A 25,519-nucleotide genomic window follows, 5' to 3' on the forward strand; every position below is an offset into this window, starting at 1 on the left:
AGCTTGCTTTTTAGCTGCTACCAACATTGTTTAGAGATGTGACTCTGGAGGGAGGGGATGGGAACTCCTCACTTGTCAGCATGCAACGCTTGTCAACTCCTGGCAGCCATGAGACCCAATGGCAGCCACAGGTGGGCCCGAGTTGCACCATGGATCTATTCAGGAACTACGACCGATGCATCTCAGATCATCCAATTCCCGGTATCTCTATCTCTCGCACTCACCCTCTCTTCTACGCCAAGGATCCCTCGAGTCCCAGCATCGCGCAATGTTTCCCCTGTCTACGTCGCCCTAGGTCGCCACGATGTGTCGTCCACTGGCGCTCGAGCGGGCAGTATGTATAGCCGATCCCCTCCTCCCTAGGCCCCCCTATTTTAAGCAACACTTGGTTTCCTCTTTGCCTATACCGGAACTTCGAATATACCTACCTCTGAAACTCCTCAAAGAGCTCCCTTCCGTGCGCGCCGTAGGCATACGCGGCAGGTCCCGATGCTAGGCATTAATCAACTGCCAGCCGGCGCCGAGGGCGTTGCGGCCTTCTCCCTAATCTATGCTACGGTCAGTTGGACATGCAGTGCGTTGTTCATAATGGTGGCCCGCGTCTACCGCGAGGGCCTCTCCTGTGAGTCGACGATCACCGATGAGGTTTGCTCTATGGACATGGTGGAATGCTGACCGTGATCATCTACTAAGACCTTTCCATTCTGGCTTTCTTCACCTTGTTCAGCACGACTGCGTCCATCATACAGCAAGCCCACGACATAACATGGTACAGGGACGTCATGATAGCTCAGTTCGAGCACAAGAAGGACAACCCCGACAGCCCGGAGAACGCTATTGCCAATGGATCTATTGGACTCGACCTTGTCCTGTACTACCTTCGTACGTATGCATAAACCGCAGGCCCCAAACCATTCAAGGCTAATAAAATCCCACAGAGTATTACTCGTACAGTGTTGAGGCCATGCTTGTCATGTTTTGGTAGGTTCATCGAACCTCTGCCAATGGAATCGCCTTGAAGCATTCTAACTGGAGCTCTCAATCGTAGGGCAGGAGAACTTACACAAACGGTATATGGGCTCTCGGCAAAGCGCCGATTGAGACCCCTGCTGCGCCGCATCAATACTGTCGGCAAGTGGATAGCCATCATGTTCCCGATGGTAACTATCCTCCTCCTGCGGCTCCCGGCGCTACAGGCGTACTTCCTGGTATTCATCCTGGTTGCCGACCTTCCATGTTAGTAGTCCACACTGCTGATTATATATGCGTTACGATGTACTGACAGACCGCCTGCGCAGTGATGATCAGTCTGGCCATTGGCAGTGGTACCGTAGTTGCGATCCTGGCGAGGTATATCAATTCGCGCAAGAGCATCACCAACTGGACTCCCCAGCAGGGTACAGGCAACACAAACCAAAGTGGCACGACCAACACGATGTCGTCGAGTCAGGGCAAGACCCCCACGCGACAGGGCTTGTATGATCGTTGGCTGATGGTTCGATTCACATGTGCTTTTGTCGTTCTCGCGTGAGTGCCACTACCTGATTTTGGGCGCTTGTAATGTGTCCCCACGCAAGATCGATTGAGCTGACCAGATCGTAGGGCGTTTGAGGTAACCAACACGCTGTTCCAGGTCCAGTCGGTACTAAATACCAGGAAGGACACGGCGTCGGTCGTGCCTGACTTGTCTGTCGAGCGCGCAAGGTCGACCTTTTATCTTTTCATTCCTGGTAATACCCCGGGAATATTCGTCTTTCTAGTATTTGGCACGACCGCCGGATGTAGAAAGGCCATGTACAACATTTTTGTGCCGCAGGGGTGTAGGAGAAGTGAGGGAAGCAAGGGTGGGTGCATCCCTTTGGGGCCAAGGAGGAAGCGAGCAGTCCCAGTTGTAATCCACGCGGACCCGGAGAGCGGACTCTTTGACCAACCGGACGACACGAGGAGCTACACGACGCTCACAGGTAGAAGCGAGGCCACCAAAACCCCCGACCTCAACAAGCCATTGCCTGTGGTGGCCATGTCAAGATACAACAAGTCATATCGGGGAGAGCGCGACAGCCCCAGCCCCAGCCCCAGCCCTCAGTGGCAGCAGTACCGGGGAGACCGGGTTCAGGGGGTAGAGGTGGAGGGCCAAGGTGGGATCCCGCTGCACCATATGCGGTCCCTGGATTCGGTGCAAGAGGAGTACTACCAGCCCCAAGCAGAGCAGAGCGACGACTCTGGGCCGATGCTGCCGATCATGAGAGAACAAGGGAGTTATGTCGCGAGAGGAAGTCCACGGCGGACACCACTGGGCAGTGGACGAGGAGTGCGAAGGCCAAGCATATCGATTGATTACGGCCGCCATTGAGTGAATGATACCCCATGTGTGCAAGATACCCAAGAGACGGAAGAGATAGAGAGCGAGAGAGTAACGGACTATGGAGCAAGCTGTAACTTCTCAAGAGCTGCTCACCGCTTGAAGTAAACCATCCAAGTCATTTCCTACTAATACAGCGTTTCTTTCATGTAACCGATATACGTGATTACAACCCTCGGATGCTTTTTGAGATCCCGAAAAGACAAATTCCCTTCCGCTATCTTGGAAGGACTTGTGCTTGAGGTAGCAGTGAGGGCTGTTGCATGCACCATGCCAAGTTCAGTAGCTGCATGCAAGCGAATCTCCAAATGTCAAAAGGGGGCGAAATTGGGTTGCGACAAATCTCTGTCCATCACATGACTGAATATAGATTGGTTCTTGGACACATACATACTGTATATCAGATCAGGATTATATGAGAGAACTGCTGCGCCTCACGGATTGAATGAGTTGGCCTTGACTCAGTAGCGACTGCTCTTTGCGAATTGATTTGGCACGTTGACGGCAACCAGCCGTAAAACAGAGGTGCCATCGAACGACCAGACAATCGATTGTCAGCAGAGATCGAGTACCCGAGAGGTGTCCGAGCGAAGGTATGTCTTACATGTCGGGACGCGGGGATTGATGAGGGGTTGACAGGTACCCACGACTTCAGTCCGGGGGCCCCAGGCGAAAGAGTGGGAAAGGGGAGACGATCCATCAGACCACCCACCGCCCGCGATACTGCATCTCGAAAGCTCAAATCTTGCCCCGATGCTTGCTTGGGCAGTGCTGGAGCCCGGGAGGATACACCGCTGCTGATTAGGTTCAGGATGACCATCACATTTCGTGTTCAGACTCGTGTCATCAATGTTACCGCGTGTCTGGCTAATTGGGCTCTGCTAATCACTGAGAATAAGTCGGTGAACGGGTGTTGGCTGGTATTCATTCAAATGGGAACGGGAAACCCTTGATTTTCACTTTCACTGTGTGCATCCGTCAAGACTTCAGTGAATCCCGGGATTCTGGGCGACCCACCAACATCCCACTTTGGATTGCCGGCACCGCCCGCGGGCGGGATGCTCAGGTGCCAGGCCTGCTTACCCCCTAGCTCGTTTCCCCAAGGGCCCCCCAATTACAGGGCTGGCAGGCAGGCCCGGCCCCTAAACACTCCCCGAGTTTCCCTAATTAACCCCCTAAATTCTTAATTGCTAGCCCGACTGGAGCTGGGGGCGATGGCGAAAGCGTGGGTTAGCGTGGGGTATTCCTGGCTGGACACATGCAATCAGTGCGTGTTGCATCCATCGTCAGGTTCCGCGCCTCCAAAATCAGTCGACTTGTCATCCTGACGCCAATCCGTAAGAGCTCTTTGCCTGCTTGCCCAAGCCAACTCAGCTGCTCGGTCAAGTCTGGCCCCAGAAAAAAAAGGCATGTCGGAAAGGTTCCGGCCATCCGGATCAGAAGACGTCAGCATCAGCAATTTCGTTCAATCATGCCAATGCCAAAACTTCACCGTCCCAGGCCATTGTAGCCCAGCAGAGAGTAAACAGCTGCTTTTGATGTTGCAGCCCGCCACTTGCAAGGTTACCACGGTACATTGAATGTAAGCAACGGCAGCCTCACTTCCACCGATACTACTACCCCGAGAGGCACATTGAATACACGGAAGAACATCCATACTACAGATCACACGGCCTGGCAGTGCCACTTTTGTTTTTCATATAAAAAGACTACAGTAGACCGCAGGCCTCTCTGACTTCCGAACAGTCATCATTCATTCACATCTTCATCTGCAAATCAGAATCACACATTCATACCACAACAACACATCATGGAGGAGTTCCAGCACAAGTTCTCCAGACGTGCATCTGCACACCACAACCGCCGGCTGAGCCAAGCCGTGGATCAGAAGGGCATCTTCGCACCCACCCTCAAGGTAAGTACATCCACACACCCACATCACATCCCCAGATAAAGCAACTACTCGGGTATTTTATGCTAATCATCATCGCAGACCCTCTTCATGGGCGTCTCGGCCGTCAAGAACGACGACGGCAGCTTCATCGTGGCCCTCGCGGCCCACGACCAGACCTACCTGGTCGACTTCTGGGAGGAGCACATCCAGCCAGACCCGGCGGACCCGACGCGCGACGTCGTCGCCGACTGCGTGATCCGGCACGTGCTCAAGTACGAGCAGGACAACTTCTCCAAGCTCATCGGCAGCGGTCTGCCGACGCACCTGACGGAGCTGAGCCCGACGCTCTGCTCGCGCCTCTGGCTCGAGGTCGACATTATCCCGATTGTCATCGAGCCCAGCGTCCACGTCCACCACCACTCCACCATCGGCCGCTGGGACGACAAGCGCGTCGACGAGCAGGCCGACTCCATGGCCAGGAAGTGCATCATGTATGTTTCTGCGCCCCTTCCCCGTTTCGCAGTTTTCCTATAGGAGAAGAGGACGACGACGGCGACGAAGAAGATGCTTGTTTCGGGCTATGAACAAACAAACACCTTTTCTGACCTCTTCGCATAGGAACTTCGGCCCGTCCATGGTGCCGCTGCTGCAGGTCGGGTGGCGTGGGGCCGTACAGGTCGACGGCGGCTTCCAGGCCCGCCTTAACACCGCCGAGGATCACAAGAAGACTGTCGGCGCCGCCACCTGGAAGTCCCTCATGCACTACACCAAGGACCTCAAGGATAAGAAGCTTCGCATTGGTTTCTTCAGCTCGACGCCCCAGGGCGGTGGCGTGGCTCTTATGCGCCACGCCCTCGTTCGTCTGTCCAAGATTCTGGATGTTGACCTCAACTGGTATGGTAAGTAATGTGGCAATCTAACTTGACGATCTTTTGAATATGAACACACCAGCTGACACTATGCCACCAAAGTCCCCAAGCCTCGGCCTGGAGTCTTCCGAAGCACCAAGAACATGCACAACATTCTGCAAGGGGTCGCGGATCCCGACCAGCGCCTCTCCAAGGAGGAGATGAACACCATCACCGAGTGGATCCAAGACAATGCCAAACGTTATTGGCTTAGCGAGGGCGGTCCCCTTCGACCCCCGAGGAGGGCGGCGCCCACGTTATCATTGTAAGTAACTGTTGCTACTCACCCGCATCTACCCGATTTGAAGAGAGAAGTCGCATTAATTTTGCTTTTAATAGGTTGACGATCCCCAAATGCCCGGCATCATTCCCATGATCAAGGAACTCACCCCCGATCGACCCGTCCTCTACCGATCTCACATCCAGATCCGCAGCGATCTGGTTGCTAAGGAAGGCAGCCCACAGGCCGAAGTCTGGGACTTCCTCTGGAACAACATCAAGCTTGCCGACAGCTTCATTAGCCACCCCATCCCGGAGTTTGTTCCCTACAACGTGCCCCACGAGATCGTGGGGTACATGCCAGCTACCACTGATTGGTAAGTCAATTCGCAATATCAGCGGCTTTTCTCGTGTGCCTCATACTGACTGACGATTGCGCGCATGTAGGCTGGATGGCCTGAACAAGCCCATGAACGACTGGGACTCTGGCTACTACGGTAACCAGTACAATGTGCAATGCAACGCCCACCAGATGTAAGTTGAAAAACATATCTCTCAATGTAGTTCATTGTCGCTAACACAATTATGTAGGACGAAGCTGGAGTATCCCAGACGTGAGTAGAACCCCATATGACTAGTAACGAGTTTTACATCTCATACTGACCCTATCATCAGGAGACTACATCGTTCAGATCGCTCGATTCGACCCTGCCAAGGGCATTCCGACCGTGATTGATGCATACGGCGAGTTCCGCAAGCGTTCGTTCGCGGCAGGTATCGACTTCCCTCCGCAGCTGGTCGTGTAAGTGCTCCCCCTATCCGGTCACTGAGCTACAGAGACCAGCATAGCTAACGTTTGCTCCCCAAATAGTGCCGGAAACAGCTCGGTCGATGACCCGGATGCCAACATGATTTACGACCAGACCCTGGACCAGATCGAGAAGAAGTACGCCCACCTCGCGAGCGACATTAGCGTCATGCGCCTCGACGCCAACGACCAGCTGCTCAACACGCTCATTGCTAAGGCCAAGGTGGTGCTGCAGCTGTCGACGCGGGGAGGGGTTCGAGGTCAAGGTCTCGGAGGCGCTGCACGCTGGCCGTCCCGTCATCGCGACCCTCGCGGGCGGCATCCCGCTCCAGGTGCACGACGGCGTCGACGGCTACCTCGTGCAGCCGGGCGACTACATGCAGGTAGCTGAGCACCTGACGGACCTGTTCACGGACGAGGAGCTCTGGCGCCGCATGAGCCAGGCCGCGCGCGATTTGGTCAGCGATGAGGTCGGCACGCCCGGCAACGCGCTGGCGTGGTACTACCTCGCGAGCAAGTGGGCGGCCATTGCGGCGATCAAGGCGAACGGTGGCAGGGCGAACCCGCTCAGGCCGAAGCATTGCTGGATCAATGATATGGCGCGCGAGGAGGCCGGGTTCCCATACGAGGAGGGGGAGAATAAGCTGCCGCGGAAGTATACGGAGGAGAAGGTTTTGGCTATTAATGGGATCAAGTAGGGGAGCGGCCCAGGTGAAGGCGAGCTGCGCATGTGAGCACTGTCTGATTGCTTGGGATAACGCGAAGGGGAGTTCACGGTTGGGTTTGGTTGCTTTCTGGGTCACGTTGATATGTTCTGATTGGTTACGTGGTTCATGAGACGGACGAGGTTCACGATGATGAATGGAATGTTGGAGATTTCATGTTCGAGTAATGGTTGGTTTGGTACATTCTCCTCACATACAGATACACACACGTACACGGCGATGCACGTCTCGATTGATTCTAGAGAGCTTCGTGTCTACATACACATACATTTGGCATGATCTACCTGATTGTCTCATTGCGTTTCCATGTTGGGGCCCCAATCGTTTAGATATCCTGCTACATATCTGAACGGGATGGGTTACGTGGAAATAGATGGTCGGTTATCAACGGTATAGGAATGTATCCAGGCTCGGGCCATTGAGAGGATGAGTCTCAGCAATGTCAGGGGGCAGCTGCCGAGGCAACTCACTCCCAGTCTACCATGCGGCACCAGGGTGTACCGCGCGCCGGGCTGATACCATGTCAATCAGGTACGTGTATTTGCACCTGTAGGTAACCAACAGAGAGTACATGACCATCCGCAAGACACGCAGTGCGTATACCATGTACCAATATGCAACTCCGCTCAGTCAAGAGCAAAGGTAGCATCCTGGCATCCCTCCCTGCTTCGAATGTGAATAGTTGTCGGACTTCACCATCAAGGCACGGAACTTCTCCGTTGGAGAACCAGCGGAGGAATTGAAGGGATTGGCTGGAAACAGGCCGCGACGTGGGAATGATTAAGCTCGACACAGGTCCTGCCTGCATTCCGCAGCCTCGTAGACGGACCACCGCTGCTTCCCGCCTCGACTTCAGGAGGTGAATGGCAATTACGACGACATATATGCGAGCAATTTATATGTCCAGCGGGAACCCGAGACATCGGGGCTTGTTCTGTTCAAAAAGGGGGGGCGACGGGCAGCTTTAGACGCGCACCACGTCGAGCTTTCCCCTTGTTGGGGCGAGCAGAACATCGTGGCACGGCGTTTCTTCATCATGCCCCCGGCTACTTGCTTGCCTCGATCGGGGAAGCAGGAGGGGATCCGGTGGGCGCACACAACTCAGACACATACATAGAAGACCTACATGAAGAAGGACCCGACGACGTGATCGCATGCAGCAAGGACGCCTCCCTCCTCGATGTAGGTAGACGGGTAGCAGCAGCATCGAGCCCATGGTGAGACATGCATGGCGGGTTGGGCAGACACACTTCTCGTGCGGTCGCACGAGGGCGAAGCTGGGCAGTTCGAGGGTGTTGCGATTTCTGCATGAAGAAGGGGAAGGGTGCTTTCCTGGGAAAGGGGATGCTTCTGGAATCGGGGGAAGGGGGAAAGATTGCCGCGGGCGCTGCGGGCGCTGCGGCTGGGTGTTGCGGCTGTTGCGGGTGATGTGTTGGTCTCTGTGGGGTTGCGCGCGTCTACGTAACAACTTTTATCTTGCTGCTTGGCTGCTGGCATGATGCTTGATGGTGTGTGGGTGTGGTTCAGGTTGCATTCGGCAGAAGGGGCCTTCGAAAAGTTGGCAATTTTCCCCAAAGTGAAGGCTTCGAAATCCCGAGGCCCTGGGCAGCTGGGATTTGGGGGGTCGGAGCAGAGACGGACGAAAAGGGGGGTCGTGATGGACGGCTGGTCACAGGCGGGAATCACAGAGTGACGGACAGTTACATCCTCCCCACGGATATCACATACATCGGATCGATGGTGAGCCAGTCGTTGAGGACGAGATAGACCTACTTACGTTGAGCAGATGGTAAAGGAAATCATGCTCAGAACGTCCCGTTTTTGGTCCCAATGTTCATTGAGAATGGATGGATGATCTGCATCGCGGTTGAAGCCGGATCTTCCGCGGTGTGTGCATGGCCAATTTGGCAAATCAATCCAGCTTTGGAGTTGACTGCACATCATCTTTCACTTGGCTGACTAGTGGTCGACCCCATTGAAGTAAGTTTGTTTAATGCGGTGCATGCGCTCGCCATGTCAGTAAGTCAGAGTAGCATTGCATCGTAGCCCAAGGAAACAATTGCGAATTGGCGTTTCGATAGAAGATGCGAGATGATGCAGATGGATCCCGGCTCCATGGATCATGGGTCAGGTCCCCAAAGTCATCTTGCATCCAAAAATCAGTCGGTCAAATCGCGGCGTCTGAGTAACAGCGCAGACGGAAGTCCCCGCGGACGTCAGCATCTCCGCGCAGCTCGCCAGAACACGGGGCTGAAGACGATGCTGCTGCATACCCCGTCCTGGCCGTCGTCGTCACTGGACTTGTCAGTCGACCTAGCCCCCAGAGCCTGGCTCGCCTCGAATCTAAATTGATGAATGTACGGTGATTACTGCTAGGGGATCTGCTTACATCCTAGGCAACCTGTCAGAACGCAATCGTACGACCTGGCGCCATGTTTGTGGTGGGTGATTCAATAGATTTTTCTCCTTCAGCCGCATTTGGTCTTGTTTTTCGCCCTGGCCCTCTTGGCCCTGCGCTAAAGCCATCCGCCGTCTTGGGAATCGGGAGGAACCGCAAAAAAGCCAAACCGTCTGGGGGAAGACAGCAGCCAGCCAATGAACAGTGGGCGGAATTGGAAGGCTGATTATTACCCTCGAAAAGGACTTCTTCCTTTTTGGCCAATCGTCGACAACCTCAATTATGTCCAATGGATGGATGATGGATCAATCTACGGACATCCATCACTTATGTTTTGTTTGGAACGCTTGACGGCAGTTGCCCCAACCCCGGCTGGCCGGTGTGACTTGTGGCAGTTGGCAGTTGCTCGTGGGCAACTAATGCAACGTGCCTACCGTGCCTGCCAATGATAGCTTTTCAAACAATCTCGAGTCCTTCTTTTATCTTGACACAATTCCCCATTTTACATCAACTCATGCATGTGAAGCTATTGAATCGGAGTACATGCCATGCACACTCCTTTGTTTTATTACCCGAAGACTGTTTGCTACTCAATCGATTACGATCCGTCAGTCAGCGGCACGTGGGCTTTGGCGCCAGAAGGTGAGGACGGAAGCCGCCTGACAAAAATTACAGCACGAATTACCAAAATGCTTACCGGCGGCCTGGGCCAGCAACGTAATAGTAATCCGTCAACATATGGTAAGCCAAATATGCCTAAGTATAGTCACAATTGGCATTGACTCCCTTGGGTTGGATACGAAAACGAAACCCCGAGTTTCCCGAGCCGTCGAAAAAAGAAGAACCATGCCCCTCGGTGGCCCTTCCCCCGCGGAGAAGTCGTTACCGCACGAGAACGACCGGACGGCAAGTGGGCACCGCGACCACGCCCGCAGCCACTAACGAAGGCCCAATTGTCAAGCACAAGACGCCGCCAGCCCTGCCAGCTCCAGACTCAGACTCGCTCTTGACAGCAACAAGCCCTTTACCGCCGGCGCAGGAAGAAGTGGTGCGACAATTGCTAATGTATATCAATGCCAAATTGGCGTTGATGGAGGCATTTCGTGGACTCGTCTACTCGCGAAACATGCGATGCGCGGGTGGAACCGTAGCAGAATATGACAAAGAAGGGTTTGCTATCTCCGCGCTGATTGACTGTCTAACGTCTGCCGTTGCTACCTTGGTGCTGTTCACGATGAACCCCTTACTGACCAAAGGCACCCACACACCCGACTATATAAGGTAGGAGACGAATGTGACCCTGATGCATGTCTCTATATTTACCTCAAGCCCACATCCCGACATATATACTTACTGCAGAGCAATCTTCCATCTTTAGAACATTGAGTCACCCTTTCACTCTTCCCTTCCCTAAACATACCAACACCAACACATTATGGCTGTCACCGGTAAAGTCTCGGCGCCCCTGACGCCAGAGCAGATTGCCATTGTCAAGTCGACGGCGCCCGCCCTCAAGGCCCATGGCGAGGAGATCACATCTCTTTTCTACAAGAACATGCTGGGCGCTCACCCGAAGCTGCACAATGTGTTCAACAAGACCAGCCAAGAGACTGGCGCGCAGCCTCGAGCTCTGGCCGGCGCCGTCTTCGCCTACGCAAGCTACATTGACGACCTTGGCCAGCTGTCTGACGCCGTCGCCCGCATTGCTCACAAGCACGTCAGTCTCATGATCAGAGCCGACCAGTACCCTATCGTCGGCGAGCACCTCATCGCCGCCGTTGCCGCAGTCTTGGGCGATGCTGTCACGCCCGCTGTTGCCGAGGCCTGGACTGCGGCCTACCAGGCTCTGGCCGACATCTTCATCGGGCTCGAGGCCAGCATCTACGCCGAGCAGGAGAAGAGCGCCGCAGGCTGGAACGGCTGGCGCAAGTTCAAGATCGCCAAAAAGGTCCCCGAGTCCTCCGAGATCACCAGCTTCTACCTCACCCCCGAGGACGGCAAGCTGCCCCTGCCCGGATTCAAGCCCGGCCAGTACGTCAGTGTCCACATGCACGTACCGGAGCTCGGCTGCATGCAGCCCCGTCAGTACTCCCTCAGTGATGTACCTGGGCAGGATTGCTTCCGCATCAGCGTGAAGCGCGACGCCGGTAAAGAGGGCGGTGTACCCGGTCTCATCTCCAACCGCCTGCACAGCGACTACAACGAGGGCGACGTCGTGGAAATCACCCACCCTGCCGGCACTTTCTCCGTCGAGTCCAAGACAGGCAGCCAGTCACCCATCGCCCTCATCTCGGCGGGCGTCGGCGTCACGCCCATGGTCTCCATCCTCAACTCCACGGTCGCCGAGGGCTCCACCCGACCCGTTTCGTGGGTGCACGGCGCCCGCAGCACCGAGGTCCAGGCTTTCGCCAGTCATGTCCGCGACGTTTGCGAGAGGAACCCCAATGTCAAGGCGACCATCTTCAAGAACAACGTCAAGGACGATGAGGTCAAGGGGGTCGACTACCACTTTACCGGCCGCATGGACCTCGAGAAGGTCGACCGCAAACAGGGACTGTTCCTCGATGACCCCGAGGCCAACTACTACATCTGCGGACCCCCCGTGTTCATGCGGGATATCCAGCAGTATCTTGTCAAGGCAGGAGTCAGCGAGAGCAGGATACATATGGAGGTGTTTGGCGTCGGAGATGGAGAGTAGATAGACTTTGCTTTTTTCGGAGTTACGGCACCATACAATTCCCCGGATGGAGTTCTTGATACCACCGCCCCTTTTACGTGTAACAATAGACAAGAACCACAGCATTTACGTTTTCAATATTATTTTTATTTTGGAGAGCGATAAATCGTCTTGGCCTTTGAGGATTTGCCTGTTGACGACTAGCTTACCTCCTAATGCATGGTGGGTACGGCATCCGTGATACATAGCAAGCTGTCACCCCAGAATTGGGTGGCTTGTTCAGCCTCCTGGGGGCGCACAACAACACCCTGAGGTGGTGGCTGTCGCTTCCAAGGACGAAGCGCGTCATGCACGCATGAGCTGTTCGGGTCAGCCCGAAAAAGCAACTAACGCTTCATGTGCTCTCGATGACTTGCACGTATGTATGCAGTGTCAATTACGACATATAGTTGGCTGTGTGGGAGGTCAGTCCCGTGATGATCTCTGGCTGACTAAGTGATCAAGTAAGCAGGTAATGCACTTTCGTCTGGAGTTGGTAGGTAGGAATGCCAGTGCGATGGGGTTGAGGGAAGAGGGAGGAGGCGGGTGAGAGGATGGCAACATTCCTCGTGATGATTTGACGCTGCATGCATGGTCATTCGAAGAAGGAATAGGGATAGCTGCCTGCCTGCCTACCTATTCACCATACCGTCGTGCAGCAGCCTTTCCTACACCGAGGTAAATGCACCGAGAATAGCGGTGTCATTCCCATCGAGTACCACGACATATATGCAGTAGCAGTGTCCCCATCCTTCCGCCATTCCTGTCACTCTTCCTCCTGTACTCTTCACCCATCTTTCCTGCTTCGTCACAAGCTATGTTCATCATTTTCAGAATGAAGCAGATATTGATTGACCTTGGCGGCGGCTGGTTGGCATCCGCAGTCGAGAGCTTATTATTATCGCGAGATCTATATCTGCACCAGCCCCGAAAGCCTCACTCTGAGCATCCTTATTCCCGAAATACCGTGGTCGGATATCGGTGCTCGAACTGGACTATCCTGTCCTCCGCACCCCCACCGTTTGTACTTGCCAAAATAGGGGTTGGACGATAGGTGGGGGGAATATGGGCGCAGGCCTTGCCGGATCGTGACCCTGGCCGGGGCTTTCCCAGTTTACAGGGTCCTTGCCTGTTGCAGCGTCGGGGGATGCAGCCATGCCCAAGCAGGTCTTGCCAACCAGGTACTCGGTAAATGTTGACCTCGAGATCATGCAGTTGCCCGCTCCCATTGGGGTAACACGAGGGACAGAGAAGAAGGAAGGGCGGTCGGTCGCAGGAGGCGCACCATCTGGGATCGAGCGCCAGTTTCTTTTGTTTTCTCTTTTTCACATGCAGGTGTGGGTGCTTTCCAAAGATCTGGGTAGGATCCAGAGAGAGGCATTCTCCATCCCTGGAGCTCAGCGGAAAGCGACATGCCCAAATCGCGCTTTCGCGTTACACCGAGGCGTCGCGGGGGGCGGGGCAGATTCCGTTGAATCCCAATGCCGTCATTCGTCGCACCGCCTTTTCTTCAAAGAAGGCAAAAGTTGGGGGACAGAGACGGCGGGGCAGGGCGGGAGAGCCAATCCCTACTTTTTCCGGTCTACTCGAGGCTGCGGCGACGGTTAGATACGGATGGGGTGTGAAGCGGATGACTGTACCGACCTCAGGGATGTCGGTCATGGTGAGGCGGTGGCAGATGATTCGCGAACCGTGAGGCTGAAAGAACGCCTTCTAACGTCTAGCCTTACGGCTTACTTACCCCAGTACTCGGAGATGACCAAGGATCGTCCGTATTTCCGCCAGTCTGGAAACGTCGTTGGAAAGCCTCACGCTCTTTACGTCCGTACACACGGGTCAGTCTATTTAGACCTCAAGTCTTGTTTTTACCAAGCTTCTGGGTCAGGCGGTTGTCGAGAAAACGGGCGGGGAGCCATCTAACTGACGCTTGTGGCGTTAAGCTACCGAAGCCTGAATGAAGCGCTGGAGATCAACCAGACAGACTCTTTTTAGGCGCTGCTTTAGAAAGCGCGAAGAAGGTAGGTAGACTTGGCAAACGCCATATATCGTATTCTACGCCCTTTGCTGCCCCTTCGCACGAAACCAGATCCCCGGGTCGTCTGGGGGCGGAAAAGGGAGGGTAAGGGGCTGAGCGACTTTGTGACTTTGGCGCCAGTGGCTGCATGTCAATAGCCTCATTTCTCCAGTAGGGGCGCGGGACATCCATCCATCCGTTTCGGATATTTCACTCTTCCTTCATTTGGATACTCCTTATTCTCCTCCTGCAGTAGATGAGATGTTATGCATCGATCTTTTGCTAGGGCTTATATGTCGCCGAGCGCTAGGCACCGTTTGATTACAGTGAGTAGTTACTCCCTTGCTATCTTCGTGACGATGTCTGTTGGCGGTTGGGCTTCATTACCACATGTGTGGGGAAAGCCCTTTATCCCTGACACACCGCCACAGTTACCGGTGGTTCGGGGAGTGATAGCCACCTACATACCATGTATCTGGACCCCGATCGGGGACCCCGGCTCTCTGGTCACGAGGCTTCTACTTGCCCAATGTGGTATTCACCCCCTTAATTGCTCGGGCATATAGGTCAGGGGTACTTTGTCGTAACCTAATGGCTTCTTCTGTGTGGGCTCGCGGAGCGTGACAGGCACCTACGGAGCATCACTCTTCAGTGGTCGGGGAATTCCTTCCGGCTTCCTTTGGGTAAGCACAGTGTATCACGCTGTGCAAGCCGTGACCTGTCTACAACGTCTTGGACGGACGTCACAGATCGAGATATTCTTCCAGAATGCTGGCGCAGAGCGGGAGTTTTCAGAAGGTGGGAAAGTTCGATCGTGTCGGTCACGTCACGCTAGCACACGCTGAGACACTGCTGTGGCATTCAATTAACTTATCTTCCTCGGGAAGCTGAATGCTTCTAGTACGACACTAGGACACGTAGGCCGCTAGCACACTCAGGCGTGGTGACTACCTCCTGGTATAGGCAGCGCATCTGCTGTCACTGATTCCCACTTACTGTCACTACCGCGCTAGCTCAAGTATATCGGCTTTACTGTCGGTACCGTCAGGCAACCCTTATCTCCATCCCGTGAGATGGATTCTTCGATAGATCGAAGAACTCGTTGATCTAGCAGAGTGTCTTCGATACAGAGGACGGCGCCGTAAGCGTGCAGCGCCTCCACGTGAAAGCCTAGTGATTCACATTTTAGCCTCCTGGCTTACTAACCTTTTTATTTTCGTACCTACGAATCACAGCCCCTGAATGGGTTGCCTGAAGTCACTATGTCGAAAGAGGCAGTGGTACCAATTAATTCCCCAGAGGTGGCAGACAGCGTGTTGGGCTCCGTCGTGCAGAGATTTGCGTGCTATAGAAATCGTGGCACACTTTGACGCTTGACTGCATTATCGGACGCCGTGTGCCCAATCTTTGTACTACCACACCCCTCCCCGATGAGCTCATGCGACAAGACAGATCCTGCAGGTTGCTGGTGGCTCAAGGGCGGTATGCCCCCGGCAATAGGGGGGATCCGCGCTGCTGGTTCCAGCCGCTCTTCCATTCCCAGCATTCGTCCATTGTTTACTCTACCAATAATATTATGCCCGCTCCTCTTGGACGATATACAACCTCATTACCCATACGATCTCGTGCGCCACGGCACTCTGTGATAATGATACGCCGTATTTCAGATCCTGCACGCAGCCATATTGGGTGTCTCACTCACTTATATTGCAAAGAGACTCCCGAGGAGAGATCCAGGTCACGTTCAACCTTTTACTCATCGCCGTGCTGCTCGCATCCAGTCAGTGATGTATGATTGATCATCTATCGACTTTACGAACCGAGCCGAAACAAATCGTGGGGTTAGCCGAGAATAGTCTCTCTGATCTGATCTCCTTCCCGTTTTTCTTCTAGTCCCCTTTTACTGCTGCTGCTACTACTGCCACTACAACCAAACGAATACGATGACGCCGCCACCCCGAGAGCGCAACCGCAAGGCCTGCGACAAATGCCACCAGCAGAAGCTGAGCTGCAAGAAGATCGGCGGCGGCGACGAGTGCGAGCGGTGCCACAGGCTCAAGCGGCCGTGCACCTCGAGCCCCCCGCTGCGGAACCAGCGCAACAGCAGCGCGACGACTCGGCGCAACCCGAGGGAGCACGACGGCGGCCGGAGAAGAACCAAGACACTCGCAATACTACCTCGATCTCCTCCCCTCCTGGTCCCACGGCTGCTGTCCGCTCTGCCACCACCGCGGCTGCTGCGGGTATCCATCATCCCCTATCTTCCTCCTCCTACTCCTCTTCCGAATCGGGCTCCTCTTGCTACTCCCAGGACCAAGACACGACAGGTGAGTGAGCACATCTTTGATGATCTTGCGTGTGTGAGACTATTTCCGTCCGACGTTACTCACCATACTATATATAGCGTCGGTCATCCCTGTCATGTCTGAACAGCTGGTCACGGACACAGCAGAGCAGCATCAGCATCAGCAGCAGTACATGGAACCAGTCTGCTGGCCTGGTCACGCTGTTACCGCATCAGCTGAGTTCAGCGGGGCGGCGTTTCCCTCGTACTTTGCTCCCTGCTGGTCTGAGCAGTCGGGGACTTCAAGGGTCGACTGCCTTATGGATAGCAGTGGCTACCCGGACAAGTCATCCTCTCCTCCCCAGGATCTCAGATCCTTCCAGGCCGCGCGCGGCTTCTCCGATCTCGATTCGGATCTTGATCTAAGGGACGGTGACGTCCCGCCAGGGGCGCATTTTGTTCAGCTCCAACACACTGCGGCGGCGGGGGCACCCGCTATTACATCGCTAGACACGCGAGATCCCGCGACTGCCCGCGAAGATCTGGGCTCATATGCCTGTTATTCCACCACCATGGGCTTCGGGCCCGGATTCGGGCAATATGGCGGCGGCGGCGGATATGGTCCGGGCAGTCGGATCCGGTTTGATTGGCAGCCCGCCACCTACTCGGAGACTTCGTTTCAGGGGGAGATGACATAATCAGTCGATGAGACTTCCGTTGTTTTTGCCTTCGTTTGATTTACCGTTTTTCTTTTCTTGTATTCCTATCAGTACTCATGGGGATGGTACACACGGCGTTGCAGGTTCTTGGTTAGAATCGGGCTGGCCACACCGGCAAAAATGATTGATCAAACGTTAGTAATGCATGTCTATTGGAAAACAGAGTATGTCGGTGTTCGAAGTATCGTGAGTAAAGTGAAACCTGCTACATAAATCTCGCTGTAGCCCCTTGAATTGTGATATAGAAAGAGGGTTTGATGGACTTTGGTGATGTGGTATTCTTGACGGGTTTGTACAACACAAAACCATTGTAAGGAGTCGAGCTTGCAGAAGAGCTGTGCCGGCTCCGTGCTGTATGAGAACTGGCAAATTTGGTTGTAGAATGACGTTTGGCCTCATTGATCGACGAACAGGCTGATGCCATTCCTGTATCCATCACGAATCGACTCCCCTTTTCGGCCCGTAATGCACATCTTTGCCTATCGCACACGATATTCGCCTGTTTCTCTCAGAAAACTTCGAAACTCGGTCTTCCCTTCTGATGCGCATCGTTGTAAAGGGTCTCGAACCTTTAGGGCTTGTTTAGTGCGGAAAGGGCGTGGCCGAATGACTTCGAAAACACAACGCATCGTCGAGATCGCCGGCACCGAGTCAGCTGGCAGCAACCCACCCACTCGATGCCACAACACCATCGAGAGACGGAATATGGCTAGTTAACGGCCTAGTTTCGGACTCGGAGATGGAGAGGTGCGCCTCGAGCCAGTAGTTATATCCTTTCCACAATCTTTCAGCTGGAAGCCCTAGATGTCATCTTCTCGGCCGAAACTACAGAGGCCAAGACCGCCCGCTGACTTCTAGAGTCAATTGAGAATTTTGTAGATATTTTCCACATCACCATAGTATGCTTCCTCTTCTCCAAATCAGTAATCAAGGCTTATCAAATCAATTCGGTGTTTTCATTGAGCAAATGGGAGACGTTACGGTTGGCTGCAGGGAGGAACCCAGGCTGCGCCTGAGACAAAGACCAACAGCTATCAGCTTCGGCGATGGTGGAGCTAATCAAAGATCTCCCACAGCATGTGCTCAACGAGATAATGGCAATTGTTCAGGTCCTGTCTTTCTTGCCGAGTACAAAGGATGGGTCAACCCTGCAGGAAACAATGCTGATTGCCCCCTGAGCATATGTAGCACCATATGTCTGAGTGATTTTTCCTTTTCCTGAAGCCCTGCGACTTGACGATTGGCTGACATCAGAAACCCTCACTGCACCTACTCTCACACTTCCTTCACCGTTTTTCTTTTTGCACTTTGCTGCTGCAGCCGTTGCTTTTTTTGTATATACATACCATCAGTCAGCAGGTCATCCGCCTGCGCGACAAGAGAGAGTCATGTACACAGAACGCCAACCGGAACCGATCGCCATAATAGGCACCAGCTGCCGCTTCACCGGCGGCGCCACTTCCCGTCGAAATTATGGGATCTGCTGTCTACTCCCACGGATCTCTCACGAGAGGTACCCCAGGATCGCTTCAACGCGGAGGCCTTCTACCACCCCGACGGCGAGCACCATGGCACGACCAACTCCATCCGCGGATACTGGCTGGAACAGGACATCCGCACCTTCGACGCCGGCTTCTTCAACATCACGCCCCGCGAGGCCGAGGCCATTGACCCGCAGCAACGCTTGCTGCTCGAGGTCGTCTACGAGGCCATGGAGTCGGCGGGGTACCCCATGACCCGACTGTCGGGCGAGGACGTCGCCGTTTTCGCGGGCGTCATGACGGCTGACTACGACACCCTCTCACAGCGCGACGAGTTGTGCACAAGCCAGTACTACGCAACGGGCAACGCGCGCTCCATCATCGCGAACCGCGTCTCTTACTTCTTCAACTTTCGGGGCCCCTCCGTTACGATCGATACGGCGTGTAGCTCCTCGCTCGTAGCTCTTCACCAAGCGGTGCTGAGCCTGCGGTCACAAGAAAGCAAGATAGCCTGCGTGACAGGGGTGAACCTCATGCTCACCCCCGAGCAGTTCATCGTCGAGTCTAGTCTACATATGCTGAGCCCTTCGGGTCGGTGTCAGATGTGGGACGTCAGCGCTGACGGTTACGCGCGTGGCGAAGGCGTGGCGGCGGTATTTCTCAAGACATTGTCTCAGGCACAGGCAGACGGGGATCGGATCCAGGGCATCATCAGGAACACGGGCGTGGGCTCGGACGGGAGGACGCAGGGGATCACGATGCCCAACTCCGAGGCGCAGGCGTCGCTGATACGGAGGACGTACGAACGGGCCGGGCTGGACCCGAGGCGTGCTGAGGACCGCTGTCAGTATTTTGAGGCGCATGGGACGGGGACGCAAGTGGGTGACCCGCGGGAAGCTAAAGGTAAGAACCCCCTCTCACCCCCCTATCACGTATCATACACAAAGGAATTATGCGCTAACCACTTTCTATTGTAGCAATCGAAGAAGCGTTCTTCGGGACGCCTGAAGATAGGGAAGCAAAGGACAACGTATCCACTGATAAGCTTTTAGTTGGTTCAGTCAAAACCATCATCGGTCACACAGAGGGAGCAGCCGGCCTTGCCGGCGTGCTCAAAGTGCTTCAGGCCATGAAGCACGGATCCGTCCCGCCAAACCTTCATTTTCAGTCACTCAACCCGAGTGTCCAACCCTTCTACAAGCATCTCCAGATCCCAACTACTGTGATACCTTGGCCGGAGCCGCTGGGCTCTCTGCCTCGAAGAGCAAGCGTCAACTCGTTTGGGTTCGGAGGAACCAACGCTCACGTCATCATCGAGTCCTACGTGCCTCAGTTTCACAGCCCGATGTGTTTGCACAACTCGCCGCCTATGGCTGGTGGTCTGTTTTTGTCCCCAAAGATGCTTGAGCACACAGGTCCCTATTACCCCTTTGTCGTGTCTGCCGCTTCTCAGGCCTCCCTTCGAGATGTTGTTCAAGATTTGGTAAAGTACCTCCAGCAAAATCCTCACATCACGCCTCGACATCTTGGATCTCATCTCTATTTGAAAAGGACGGCTCTCCCCTATCGAATGTCGTTTGCCGCTGACTCCTCCGCTGGCGCCGTCGCCCTCCTGAAATCATGTCTCGACGGGTTCGCCGCCGGTGCTGGTGGGATGGGGACCCGGGCGCAAACCCTCCACCAGAAACCAAAAATCATGGGCGTCTTCACTGGACAAGGCGCGCAATGGGCCACCATGTCACAATCCCTGCTGCTCTCGAACAAGACCTACCAAAAGACTATCCAGTACCTAGACGAAACCCTCCAAGCTTGTCCCGATCCACCGTCTTGGAGTCTGCTGGAGCAGATCATGGCTGACCCCGAAGAGTCACGCATCAACGAGGCCGCCGTATCGCAGCCTCTCTGTACGGCGCTGCAGATCGCCTTGGTCTGTGTTCTCCGAGACTACGGGGTCGGGTTTCACACCGTCGTTGGTCACTCATCTGGAGAAATTGCTGCTGCGTATACGGCCGGACGGCTGACGCCTAGGGCGGCCATACTCATCGCATACTATCGCGGCATGTTTGCTCACCTGGCCGGTGGACCGAATGGGGAAAAGGGGGGCATGATGGCCGTCGGTCTATCTGAGTCTGAAGCTACGTCATTCTGTCGAGATCCAGATTTCCGCGGTAGACTCTGCGTCGCGGCCAGCAACGCACCGAGCACTGTAACATTGTCTGGCGACCTGGACATGGTACATCTGGCACGGGACAAGTTGGCAAAACAGCAAAAGTTTGCACGAGTTCTCGTTGTAGATACTGCCTATCACTCACCGCATATGATCCGACCCGCCGCCGAGTATGTCAGAGCGTTGCAGAAATGTGCCATCATACCCCTGAAAACTAATAACGGGACCAATTGGATATCCAGCGTCGACGGATACTCAGGAAGTGGCAGCGTGGAGCCCGACGTTGGATACTGGCAAGACAACATGGTCTCCGCAGTCCAGTTCCACGACGCCATCAAGACGGCAATCACGGAACATGGGCCCTTTGACTGTGCTATAGAAGTCGGTCCTCATCCGGCCTTGAAGGGACCGACCACCCAAACGGCCAAGTCCCTCAATGGTGGTGCACTTCTGTACTCAGGGGTCCTGGACCGGACGAAGGATGATCAGGCTGCTCTATCTGATCTTTTGGGTTTTCTATGGTGTCATTTCGGACCAGGCGCAGTCCAGTTGTCAGACTACTTCGGATCCCCCTTTTCCAAAGAAATCATGCAGGGTTTTCCCAGCTATCCGTGGGACCACTCGCAAGCCCACTGGCGCGAGTCCCGACTGTCGCGGCAATACCACTTCAAAAAGGGCAGCCCGCACGAACTCCTGGGCGTCCGAACGCGCGACGACTGCGACTTTGCGCTGCGCTGGCGCAACGTCCTGACGATCGGCCAAATTCCCTGGCTGCGCCACCACAGCTTCCAGGGCCAACCCCTGGTCCCGGCCTCGGCGTACTGCGTGATGGCGGTGGACGCGGGCCGGCAGTTCCTGAAGGGCCGACCGGCGTCCGTGATCGAGATCGTGGATATGGAGATCATGGCGGGCATCGTCGTGGAGCCGGACTCGGTCGGCGTCGAGGTGCTGTTCTCGCTGACGCCGCGGGGCGAGCCCAAGAGCTGGAAGAAGAGCTCGATTATCGAGGCTGATGTCATGTTGGTCTCGTGCACGGCGGATGGGACTACCGCTATGACGAAGAATATGGCGGGAGTGCTGCGTATCCGTCTGGGTGAGCCTTGTGCCGATTCCTTGCCTCTCGCGCAACGGTCCTCCTCGGAAACGTTGCCGGCGAGCTCCAAGGCCTTCTACAACATGATGGATGAAAGCGGGCTTGTGTATACCGGGCCTTTCAGAGCGCTCGAGTCGATAGAGCGCCGACTCGACTACTCAGCCGCCAGTGTCAAGAGGTTACATCAGGAAGACACCACGTCGCTTACAGTCAGCCCGGCAACGTTGGACACCTGCCTCCAGTCCGCGTTTCTTACCTACTCGGCACCGGGAGACGGATCGCTCTGGACCTCGTTTCTACCCACCCACATAAAACGTCTCAGCTTCAACATGGCACATTATTACAGCGATGCAGTTACAGCAGGCGAGACGAATGCGACACTCAGGGTGGAAAGCTCGCTGAAGGAAGCGCGGCCCACCAGCCGTATATCCAAAGCCGGATTCACCGTTGATATCGACATTCGCAGCGACGAGCTCGGTTGCGAGATCCAGGTGGAGGGGCTTTCGGTCACAGCTATCGCGGATACACGCCCCGAAGACGACTATGAACTGTATCTACACACTACTTTTGACGTCGACCCCATGGATGAGATCGTTCAGGCACCGGGAGTGATGGATGAGGCGGACGCGAAGCTCATCGAGAGCTGCGATCGAGTTGGGGCGTTCTTCTACCGGTCCAAGCACAGTATTCCCCCTTGGTTCTCGTCCGGACTACAAGGTGAGCATTCGGCCATAGCAAAGCGTCGATTCTACGACCTCGATGATCAAGAGAGCATTGATAGCTTCATCGACGCATCTCCATATCGGACATCCCTGGATTTCATCAAGGAGCTCGGCATGGCTCTGCCGGATCTCCTACCGAACGCCATCCCACTCATCATCGAGCAGACGCGCCGTCAGATGTGGATCAACACCCACGTGGGGCGGGTATTGGAGCAGATCACTCACCGTTTCCCACGGCTTAACGTGTTGAGTCTCGTCGATCCGACTTTGGGACTCATGGAGCACATCGTTTCGGGGCTGGGGACCGGCTTCTTATCCCACACCATCCGCGTCGAGCCGGAACAGGAACACCCCCGTTTCCGTGATACGCCTGCCGCTGCTTCTAAACGAACCCATTTTGTGCCGCTTAGTCTACATGATACCCTGAGAGACCAGGCAGCGGCAGGGGCCGAGGCAAACTTGGTGGTGGTGTCGACATCGCAGCTTGACAGCAAAATCCCGGAGGCAACACTAGACGCTATTCGAAATAGCATGGCTACGGGCGGGCTGCTGGTGTTGGTCCATTGTCCGGAACTGGGAGTACGCGACAGCTTGCGCAGTATGGCCGCGACAGCGAGCGATCCCGCCGTTGAGCAAAGAGCAACAGAATGGGCCAGCATCCTCGAGCTCAGCGGTTATGCCAAAACAACGAAACATGCAGATCAGTTCTTCTCAGATGGAGCATCGATCCATGTGCGCCAAATGAGCCCAGCTATCCCATCACCCGAGTATCCAGCTCAAGCGCAGTTGGAGCCCATTCTCGACGATTTGCTCATAATCGGTGGACTGAAGGAGGAAACGGTGACTATCAACTATGAGTTGGGTTGTCTCCTTTCTAAATCTTCTCTTCATGTCTCGATTGCCCCTTCGTTTGACGATCTGGACTCGGAGTCGATGGCCAGCTTCACTACGGCCATCGTACTCGCGGATCTTGACGAGTCCGTTATGCTGAACATGACGGGTAATCGACTCCGTCAACTCCAGGCTTTCTTCAGGCCCAACACAACAGTGCTCTGGGTGACCCGCGGAGTCAGGCGCGACAGTCCGGAACATGCCGCCACACTCGGTTTCGCTCGCACGATGATCGCCGAGGTTCCGGACCTCAGGCTGCAGGTGGTTGACTTGGACTGCTTAGACGGCGCAGCCGAGGTGATTAGTGGATGCTTGCGGCAACTCTGCTCATTCAACGCCGGCTTGCCTACGGAGCTCAGCACCAAGGAGCCCGAGGTGTACTTTGAAAAGGGGCAGCGCCTCATTCCCCGCGTCAAGCCCCTGAAGTCGTTCAACAACCGATTGAATGCTTCTCGCCGTGTCATGTCCCCTTCGATAAACCCCATCGTCGAAGAAACCCTTTTCCGTCCAGACGCGACGTACCTCCTAGTAGGTCTGACCCGTGACCTGGGCCAGAGTCTCTGCCGCCTCTTCATCCGACACGGCGCACGCCACATCGTCCTCTGCAGCCGCAGCCCCAACCTAGAGCTCAAGTGGAAAGACGAAGTGTCCGCAAACATCACCATTGAGCGCCTCGACGTCACGGACCTGGACAGCGTCCGCGCGCTCAAGCACCGGCTCCTCGCCTTCGGCGCGCCCCCGTCGCCGGCCTGGTAAACGGCGCCATGGTCCTGGACGACCGCGTCTTCGCCCAGATGGAGTCGGCCGAGACCTGGAACCGCGTGCTCGCGCCCAAAGTGACCGGCTCGGCGAACCTGGACGCGGTGTTCGGCCACGACGCGTTGGACTTCTTCATCATGACCAGCTCCTTCGCCGCCGTCGGCGGGCACCCGGGCCAGGCCAACTACGCCGCGGCCAACATGTACATGAACGGCCTCGCGGCGCGGCGGCGGCTGCGGCAGGGCCGGGCGGGCTCGGTTTTGAATATTGGTGTTATTTATGGGTTGGGCCTGCTGCAGCGCGAGAAGGGCGAACTCTACGCCGGGCTCGAGCGCGAGGGGTATCCGCCCGTTTCGGAGCGGGATATCCACCACATGTTCCTCGAGGCCATTGTTGCGGGGAGGCCGGCGACGAAGGAAGGAGAACAGGCTCCGTTCGATATTACCACGGGCTTGAAACGGTTCCAGTGGGGAAACGCTAATCCATTACACTGGCACCTCGACCCGCGCTTCTCGCACTTCACCGTGAACGACGATCGTGACAATCCAAGCGCGGCAGGTCAGACACAACAGCAGACTCTGCTCCAGCAGCTCGAAACCCTGAACGAGGCCGGCCCGATGGCCGAGACCATCGTGCAGGCGTTCGGGGACCGCCTCGAGGCGCTCCTCGGGCTGCAGAGCGGCGCCGTGAGCCCGCAGAACAGCGTCGCGGAGCTGGGCATCGACTCGCTCATCTCGGTCGAGATCCGCAACTGGTTCTGGAAGGCGCTGGGGCGGGACGTGGCGATTCTGAAGATCTTGGGGGCTGGGAGCCTACGACGACGTGAGTAATTTTCTTTATTTCTTTTTCTTCCTTACTAAACTGGATGTCCTTTCTCTCGCATTCCAGACAGACCGGATTTGGTTCTTGGGGGCTGAAATGCACTTGCACAAAGAACCCACCCCTTTCCTAACCCATTTCGTCCGATCCCTTTATTTCCTCCCATTTTTGGAAGAAGATCATATTGCTAACGAATTGGGATCTAGTGTGCTTAGACTTGGCGGAGCAAATATGTACGGAAAGGGATCTGTCAGAAAGCTCGACTACAACGTCAGCCAGCACCTCGGTATCGTCGGGGATACTGTCTGGGTCGAGCATGACATCAAACTCGAACGTGGGAGGCGCAGATTTGGATAAGGAGTAATAGGGGTAGAACATAGACTCACGGGGGGACGCTTTAGACCACGGGATGTGGTGCTTTATTGTAGATCGCTCTCATGAGGGAGCGTATTAGTATATGGCTAATGTCTGTTGGATAGCGGAGGCCCTCTGGCTTGGAGTTGTTGGTATATAATCAGTCTATATAATAAAAACCATTGT

At 55.2% G+C, this 25,519-nt stretch overlaps 8 protein-coding genes across 8 annotated transcripts; 7 read left to right on the top strand and 1 right to left on the bottom strand.

Moving 5' to 3' along the window:
* Positions 1–489: 489 nt before the first annotated feature.
* Positions 490–2,353, top strand: PG997_000238 (uncharacterized protein; the record flags this gene model as incomplete). Its single annotated transcript, XM_066804553.1, has 6 exons — positions 490–622; positions 694–882; positions 939–981; positions 1,049–1,236; positions 1,299–1,527; positions 1,603–2,353. The coding sequence occupies 6 exons, from the start codon at positions 490–492 to the stop codon at positions 2,351–2,353; spliced, it is 1,533 nt and encodes a 510-aa protein (XP_066674326.1).
* A 1,819-nt stretch (positions 2,354–4,172) lies between these two features.
* PG997_000239 (uncharacterized protein) lies at positions 4,173–5,433 on the top strand (the record flags this gene model as incomplete). The annotated part of the gene is made up of 4 exons (XM_066804554.1): positions 4,173–4,277; positions 4,356–4,747; positions 4,875–5,155; positions 5,228–5,433. The coding sequence occupies 4 exons, from the start codon at positions 4,173–4,175 to the stop codon at positions 5,431–5,433; spliced, it is 984 nt and encodes a 327-aa protein (XP_066674327.1).
* An 85-nt stretch (positions 5,434–5,518) lies between these two features.
* PG997_000240 (clock-controlled-9 protein) lies at positions 5,519–6,889 on the top strand (the record flags this gene model as incomplete). Its single annotated transcript, XM_066804555.1, has 6 exons — positions 5,519–5,760; positions 5,831–5,917; positions 5,975–5,997; positions 6,059–6,185; positions 6,255–6,417; positions 6,458–6,889. The coding sequence occupies 6 exons, from the start codon at positions 5,519–5,521 to the stop codon at positions 6,887–6,889; spliced, it is 1,074 nt and encodes a 357-aa protein (XP_066674328.1).
* Positions 6,890–8,038: 1,149 nt separating this feature from the next.
* Positions 8,039–8,413, bottom strand: PG997_000241 (uncharacterized protein; the record flags this gene model as incomplete). Its single annotated transcript, XM_066804556.1, has 1 exon — positions 8,039–8,413. One exon carries the CDS (start codon positions 8,411–8,413, stop codon positions 8,039–8,041), a length of 375 nt encoding a protein of 124 aa, XP_066674329.1.
* A 2,336-nt stretch (positions 8,414–10,749) lies between these two features.
* PG997_000242 (flavohemoprotein) lies at positions 10,750–12,012 on the top strand (the record flags this gene model as incomplete). The annotated part of the gene is made up of 1 exon (XM_066804557.1): positions 10,750–12,012. The coding sequence occupies one exon, from the start codon at positions 10,750–10,752 to the stop codon at positions 12,010–12,012; it is 1,263 nt and encodes a 420-aa protein (XP_066674330.1).
* Positions 12,013–15,987: 3,975 nt separating this feature from the next.
* On the top strand, positions 15,988–17,026 carry PG997_000243 (uncharacterized protein; the record flags this gene model as incomplete). Its single annotated transcript, XM_066804558.1, has 2 exons — positions 15,988–16,375; positions 16,449–17,026. The coding sequence occupies 2 exons, from the start codon at positions 15,988–15,990 to the stop codon at positions 17,024–17,026; spliced, it is 966 nt and encodes a 321-aa protein (XP_066674331.1).
* Positions 17,027–18,241: 1,215 nt separating this feature from the next.
* On the top strand, positions 18,242–24,157 carry PG997_000244 (PKS-NRPS hybrid synthetase; the record flags this gene model as incomplete). Its single annotated transcript, XM_066804559.1, has 3 exons — positions 18,242–18,249; positions 18,476–19,431; positions 19,506–24,157. 3 exons carry the CDS (start codon positions 18,242–18,244, stop codon positions 24,155–24,157), a joined length of 5,616 nt encoding a protein of 1,871 aa, XP_066674332.1.
* An 8-nt stretch (positions 24,158–24,165) lies between these two features.
* Positions 24,166–25,343, top strand: PG997_000245 (PKS-NRPS hybrid synthetase psoA; the record flags this gene model as incomplete). The annotated part of the gene is made up of 2 exons (XM_066804560.1): positions 24,166–24,982; positions 25,186–25,343. 2 exons carry the CDS (start codon positions 24,166–24,168, stop codon positions 25,341–25,343), a joined length of 975 nt encoding a protein of 324 aa, XP_066674333.1.
* Positions 25,344–25,519: the final 176 nt, after the last annotated feature.

Source organism: Apiospora hydei (genome assembly GCF_038363865.1).
Source record: "Apiospora hydei strain CBS 114990 chromosome Unknown utg000002l_segment0_segment0, whole genome shotgun sequence".
Taxonomy (NCBI): Eukaryota; Fungi; Ascomycota; class Sordariomycetes; order Amphisphaeriales; family Apiosporaceae; genus Apiospora; species Apiospora hydei.